Below are 7,145 nucleotides of genomic sequence, written 5' to 3' on the forward strand. Positions count from 1 at the left end.
AAGGACAGAGCCCACATGACTGTGAATGGGATGTTTGATCTCTGTTGGCTTTCCTGCATGCAGTAATTAAAATAACTTGACCACAGCTGACCGTGTTGCAGACTTTATTAACAGAAAATTCCGCGACAGGTGACAAAGTTAAAAATCTAATCTGACCCCAATGACCATAAGCATGGTGTTATGGTGAAGCGTCCTATAGAGTGAGCACTACCATTCATTAAAACATATAAAAAAAACTTTTAGCACTGATCCAATATTTCAATGGTACCAGCTGGAGACACTCCACAGCTGATAAAGTCTGTGTTGTTTATGCATCATGTAGCAGTTGTTAACTGGATGCTTTCAGGAGTCAGCAGTTTGGTGGTATTTCACACCTTTCAGCTTTTCTCTGTTTGTTTGCAAAACTTTTTGACTTGATGGCAAACTGCGGTCAAACGGTCATAGCCAATGCTCTTCCTGTTGACTTCTCTCTCTCTCTCACTCTCACTCTCATTATTTGTAGCACTTGTTTTTAGTGCAGTGATATTCTGTTGATATTTTACTACCAAATCTCTTAATTTTATAGTCTTGGATGTTTGCATCTGTTGCACTTTAATTTGTAAAATTGGGTAAGCAATGTATACGTTGAACCTGATGTTTGCGTACACATAAAATCTGGATTCCCAGTCACTTCCTCACACTGAAAATTAAAGTTTATGAATTTAAAACTGAAATCAGATCTGTACTCGGTGCCTGGAAACACTCGACGACAAGGAATTGGTTACCCTCCTATGACCTACAGTGGTTTGCAAAAGTATTTGGCCCCCTTGAACTTTCCCACATTTTGTCACATTACAGCCACAAACATGAATCAATTTTATTGGAATTCCACGTGAGAGACCAATACAAAGTGGTGTACACGTGAGAAGTGGAACGAAAATCATACATGATTCCAAACATTTTTTACAAATAAATAACTGCAAAGTGGGGTGTGCGTAATTATTCACCCCCCTTTGGTCTGAGTGCAGTCAGTTGCCCATAGACATTGCCTGGTGAATGCTAATGTCTAAATAGAGTCCACCTGTGTGTAATCTAATGTCATTACAAATACAGCTGCTCTGTGACGGCCTCAGAGGTTGTCTAAGAGGATATGGGGAGCAACAACACCATGAAGTCCAAAGAACACACCAGACAGGTCAGGGATAAAGTTATTGAGAAATTTAAAGCAGGCTTAGGCTACAAAAAGATTTCCCAAGCCTTGAACATCCCACGGAGCACTGTTCAAGCGATCATTCAGAAATGGAAGGAGTATGGCACAACTGTAAACCTACCAAGACAAGGCCGTCCACCTAAACTCACAGGCCGAACAAGGAGAGCACTGATCAGAAACGCAGCCAAGAGGCCCATGGTGACTCTGGACGAGCTGCAGGGATCTACAGCTCAGGTGGGGGAATCTGTCCATAGGACAACTATTAGTCGTACACTGCACAAAGTTGGCCTTTATGGAAGAGTGGCAAGAAGAAAGCCATTGTTAACAGAAAACCATAAGAAGTCCCGTTTGCAGTTTGCCACAAGCCATGTGGGGGACACAGCAAACATGTGGAAGAAGGTGCTCTGGTCAGATGAGACCAAAATGGAACTTTTTGGCCAAAATGCAAAACGCTATGTGTGGCGGAAAACTAAACTTCCTGCCCATCACTCTGAACACACCATCCCCACTGTCAAATATGGTGGTGGCAGCATCATGCTCTGGGGGTGCTTCTCTTCAGCAGGGACAGGGAAGCTGGTCAGAGTTGATGGGAAGATGGATGGAGCCAAATACAGGGCAATCTTGGAAGAAAACCTCTTGGAGTCTGCAAAAGACTTGAGACTGGGGCGGAGGTTCACCTTCCAGCAGGACAACGACCCTAAAGGGCAACAATGGAATGGTTTAAAACAAAACATATCCATGTGTTAGAATTCTCTTTTGGCTCTCGGCGAAGGCAGTTGCACTTTTTCTCCTCTCCTCCTTCCCCTTATCTTCCCTGCTTAGCCTCTTGTGTCCTTGTCTTGTCTCGTGTGTATTACTTTCCCTGGAACACTCTCTCACAGTCTGTTCTCTGAAACCTGAAAGAGAATTATGGATTTGATCAACTGGTCTCTGAATGCTATTGACACCCTTTTCTCAACAAGAAGTCTGGGCTCGGGAGAGCCCGAGTGCCCTGGAGGGACTTTCCCTAACGGATACACGATGGACGGGTGGCAGAAATGGAGGATAACAGGGTTCTTGCTGATCGGAGCTGGCTTGGCCCTGGCTTATCGAGGAATTAAGAAAGCGGAACTGGCTGTTCAAACCCCCCCAAGGCTGCCCGCTGGGATTGAAACGATGGGACGAGGCGCGACTTCTCAGAATGGGCTCACTGAGTGCAGCATGGTTAAGATCTTGGAGAAGCTTACGGCTGCCGTGAATACTCAGAATAAGACCTCTGAGCGTACATTGGATTACATCATGGAGAAGTTCACTCAGAATAACACCTCTGAGCGAAAGTTGGATCACATCATGGAGCAGCTCCCTGCATTCGTGAGTTCTCAGAATCGGCTCTTTGAGCACAAGAAGGACAACATCACGGAGTGTAAGTTTGATAACATCATGGAGAAGCTCGCGGCTCTCCAACGGGAGATTGAGAGACCAGTGTCGGTGTCGGAGTGTTAAGTACAGCTTTGAAATTTTCATGAGTTGTTCGCACAAAAGAAAACCACCATCATAATGCGGCTATCCCTTCGGCGCCAGCTGTGGCCTCAAGGCTGGAGCTGAACAAAAACTCCCTGATAACGACTGTGTTTAGACTGTTCTTCCCACTCTATGCAAGGCCACCTGGGTTGGCTGGCAGACTGTTTACTTAGCCTGGCAGGGCGAAGGACACTGTCTCAGCTGAACTATGGACACGCACACACATACACTTACACTGATAAGCACTCACTCATCTCCCCCTCCCCTTCCAAACACCTTCGATGCTTGTATCCTCCTGGAGAACACGGCGGGTCTGGGCCCGCGCTGGAGAGACGGCGCAGTGGCAGGATGGCTGCTGTGTTTGCCTAGGATTACTCCTCATCCCCTACCCAACCCTGTTGCTGGTCACATGCTCCATAATGTTGTACTGTGGACATTTATGTGCTTTCTGTGCAGAGGAGTTTTTTTGTTTCCTGTTCTCATGCTGTCCTCCCATAGGAGCCCAGCATGAGTAGAGGTCTCTTTTTTTCCTCTTGTACTTTCCCATTGTAGTGTACATTTCAGTGGTTTTCTGTAATGCAACCGTTCTCTGACTTGTATCCCCATGTGATGTCTGTGTTGTGTGTGGAAGGTCGGGGGGCGGGTTCATTCCACTGCAGGGCAACTTGCCACTGCATGTGGCGAATAAAATTTGAACTTGAACTTGAACTTGAATGGCCCAGTCAAAGTCCAGATCTAAATCCAATCGATGATCTGTGGCAAGATCTGAAAACTGCTGTTCACAAACGCTGTCCATCTAATCTGACTGAGCTGGAGCTGTTTTGCAAAGAAGAATGGGCAAGGATTTCAGTCGCTAGATGTGCAAAGCTGGTAGAAACATACCCTAAAAGACTGGCAGCTGTAATTGCAGCAAAAGGTGGTTCTACAAAGTATTGACTCAGGGGGCTGAATAATTACACACACCCCACTTTGCAGTTATTTATTTGTCAAAAATGATTGGAATCATGTATGATTTTCGTTCCACTTCTCACATGTACACCACTTTGTATTGGTCTTTCACTTGGAATTCCAATAAAATTGATTCATGTTTGTGGCTGTAATGTGACAAAATGTGGAAAAGTTCAAGGGGGCCGAATACTTTTGCAAGCCACTGTATATAAGTCGCTCATGGATTCTGGGTCCCTCAGACCCAGGTCCCTGACATCTAAAGTTATTGGAGAAAACCAAATACAGTGTATCAGCACAAACACCTCATAACAACTGCACAACCCAGTGGTGGAGGGATGATGATGTGGGCTGGCTTTACGCCCACAGGACCTGGGCGCCTTGCAGTCATTGATTCAACCGTAAGCGCTGTATGCCTAATTATTCTAGATTCAAATGTGACATCTGAGCTAAAGCTTTACACACTCCTACTGCCCCCCTGCACCCCCACTACTGTCCAATTTGAAAATGATCCCAAGCGCAGCAGCAACAACACTAACAGAATGACTGAAAATGAAAGAGAAGGTGTTTGCAATGGCCCAGTCCAAGTTTGAAATGCTGCATTGTCAGGGCTGGTGTGGAAAGACAGGACTCGGATGCAGGGCTCCTTTGAAGAAGACAGTGGATTTATTTACAGTGAGCCAAAGGTACAAGAGTTCAATATATATAGTGGTGTGTGCACAGGTGTGGTCTCCTCCTTCTCCTTCTAGCAGTGCTCGTGGCCATGAAGTGAAAAACACACGCAGTGGCTCCTTCCCAAACATTAATCCCTTGTGGCAACACAGCTCCCGTGACTCCTCTCCGTTCCTGACTCCTAGTGGCAAAACACACACACAGTAACTAGGCAGTCCTTAGCTTAAGGTAAACTTTCACTAATTATACGTCCGCCCTGCACTACTGGTCTGGCGAGGGCTGTCAGACCATGCAGTGGAAACTTAAGAGAGCGTTACATTAACAAATGTCCTCAAACCTCAATGGACTGAAGCCACATTGTGAACAAGAGTGGACCAAAATTCCCACACAATAATGTAAGAGACTGATAAAGTCAAACTGAAGATGATTACTATGCTGAAGCTTCTTAAATTTGCCCTCAGCAACTCCAATTAAAATAAAAGCTCAAAGTAGTTATTTCCGCACTGCTCACAGCCAGTCTTTGTGGCATTAGCAAGTCCATCAACGAAGGAAGGGTGGGGATGTCCTGATGTGAAGCAGCAGTTTGTCTACAGTTTTGGAGCCACAGATGAATCTGCCAGTAATCTGCACAATAATGAAATGATTTGCTGTATTTTTTTTTTCAACTAAGCCAAAGGAGAGTATATAAACTGAAAAAATTACTGAGCCAAGGAAAAATATCAGTTGCTGGACAACATGAAGATACTTAATTCAGGGAAGAAGAAAGAAAAATGAAAAAGTGTTTAATATTCAATGCAGACCAGAGTCATCTACAAAATCTGTGTTACACCTCAAAGTTTTAAGATTGCTTCCTGCACCTTTGCAACAATATTAATACTTAAGAAAATCTGTCTAATGGCAGAAATATAAACACACGGAACAAGAGGTTGGTCAAATACCTTTCATTTTATTTTTATTTTTTGCCATTTGGTTACAATCCTTTGTGTTTTACAGCAGCACAGAAGCTGTAGAGTCAAAAAATGCACATTCAGAGCTGAAATTCAGAGTCTGATCAAAGCTAAACAGAAAGAAAAAGGAAAGGCTTGTTTATGCACTGGTATATATTGCTTTAATAGCATCGCTGAAGGTTTATGCCAAAGGATGGTTGCACACAAGCATCACTTCATGCCTTTGGACTTTTCAGAGCTCCAGATTTCTTCGCACTCTCTGTTCACCACCAGTTTGCCGTCATCGGTCAGTTGAAGACGGCACATGTTGCACGTGGCAGTTTTGGCAGAGTTTGTGTGCCACCTAGGCGTGTCACACTTGCTGTACATGACCAGGTTGCAGTCAGCCTGCATGCACAGACGGACGGCGTCTGATCCTTCAGTGTCTGAAGTCCACAAAGGCTTCCAGCCATAGATGACAAAGTTGCCATCACCCTGCAACCACAAAGAAATCACACATTAGATAACTGTCAGCACGCATGACTGGAAAACAAGGCTTTTATGAGCTTCTGAACTGAGAAACTTTGAAGTAGTCACCTGAAATATAGCTTTGTACTGCTTGTTGTTGGACACCAGGTAGTCTCCCCTGCGGAGCTCGTCATTTTTGGACAAGAAGTTCCTGCTCATGATCCTGCAACACACAACAAAGTCAGAATTTTATTTGTGCACATCAATGAAACCTGTTCTTCTTACATTAGTTTGTATCCAAAAAACTTGATAACAACTGCAAACTTCTGTTCATTTGCAGATATTTAACAGAATGCATTTATTTTAAAGTATACTTACAGGCTTGAATGTCTTCGACCAGTGAGAGTTCAGCAAATTCAGAGAGGTGATATGTGAGAGGTAAAATTCAAATTTTTATATACCACAGATGAGGGCGGTGACAGAAGGTGAAAAGGGGGCTGAGAAAGGGGCATTAAGCCCTACTTTTTACGCTTTTGTTCGTCTGACCTTTAAAATTTGACAGACTATACTTTAATCGTTCTGACCTTTCCATCTTGGCAAATCAGTCAACATCTTTGTATAGACAAGTGTGATTATAGAGCATGCAGCATGCAAGGTCATGCCTTCAGGGACTTTATTAAGTACCTCTTCAACAAGTTTTCTCCTGTAAGGGCAAATCCTTTTCTAGGCAGCCCTGTGCTTTGAGTAATTTTAAGTAGTACTTTGAGTTAGCTATGTTAAGAATTTCCATTTCTGTCTTCTCACTCTTTTCTTTTAAGACTATAACATTAAAAAAATACATGTAATCTGTGCAGTTTAACAAAAAAAACCTGGCTGTCATTCTCACCTTTTTACATTTTTATTTTGCGGTTCTGTTCTGCTCAATTGTTGAAGTAATACCAGGATATTAAAAGGTGGGGAAAAAAAACAATCTTCAAGGTTTTCAAACAACTGTTAAAGCATTTAGGATTTAACTTTGAGACAAATTTAAAAATCATGTTAATTAAATGAAATAGTATTTAGGTTATTGTAGAATTTTATTTACTTGCATGTATTATTACAGTAACATCTGCAGTCTTAACCAGCTTAACATCAGCGTGTTGCTGAGAAGCCCTGCAGAAAAGTGGTTATTAGATGAGATGGAGTCTTTTTGTGGGTGGGCATGTTTCTATGATGAGGAATTTGGCCGTTGAAGAATCTGGATTTCTAACAAGTTTAAACAACACAGTAATGCATTGTTACATTTCCTGGGTAATGCAACGGTTGGGTAATTTATTACACACACAGCTGTTTTTCTCTTTTTATTATATGTCACACATGGAATACAAAGAGTTCAAAAAGAAAAACACTTCTTTCACACGTTTATCACAAATGAGTGAGTGAATGATAATAATCAAAGTCGAGTA

General features: G+C 42.9%; 1 protein-coding gene across 1 annotated transcript; it reads right to left on the reverse strand.

Moving 5' to 3' along the window:
* Nucleotides 1-5,271: 5,271 nt before the first annotated feature.
* LOC134634328 (B-type lectin plumieribetin-like) lies at nt 5,272-6,909 on the reverse strand. Its single transcript, XM_063483468.1, has 2 exons — nt 5,830-6,909; nt 5,272-5,727 (listed from the first exon to the last, which is right to left on the reverse strand). Exons 1-2 carry the CDS (start codon nt 5,917-5,919, stop codon nt 5,464-5,466), a joined length of 354 nt encoding a protein of 117 aa, XP_063339538.1. The 5' UTR covers nt 5,920-6,909; the 3' UTR covers nt 5,272-5,463.
* Nucleotides 6,910-7,145: the final 236 nt, after the last annotated feature.

This window comes from Pelmatolapia mariae, linkage group LG9 (genome assembly GCF_036321145.2).
Source record: "Pelmatolapia mariae isolate MD_Pm_ZW linkage group LG9, Pm_UMD_F_2, whole genome shotgun sequence".
NCBI lineage: Eukaryota > Metazoa > Chordata > Actinopteri > Cichliformes > Cichlidae > Pelmatolapia > Pelmatolapia mariae.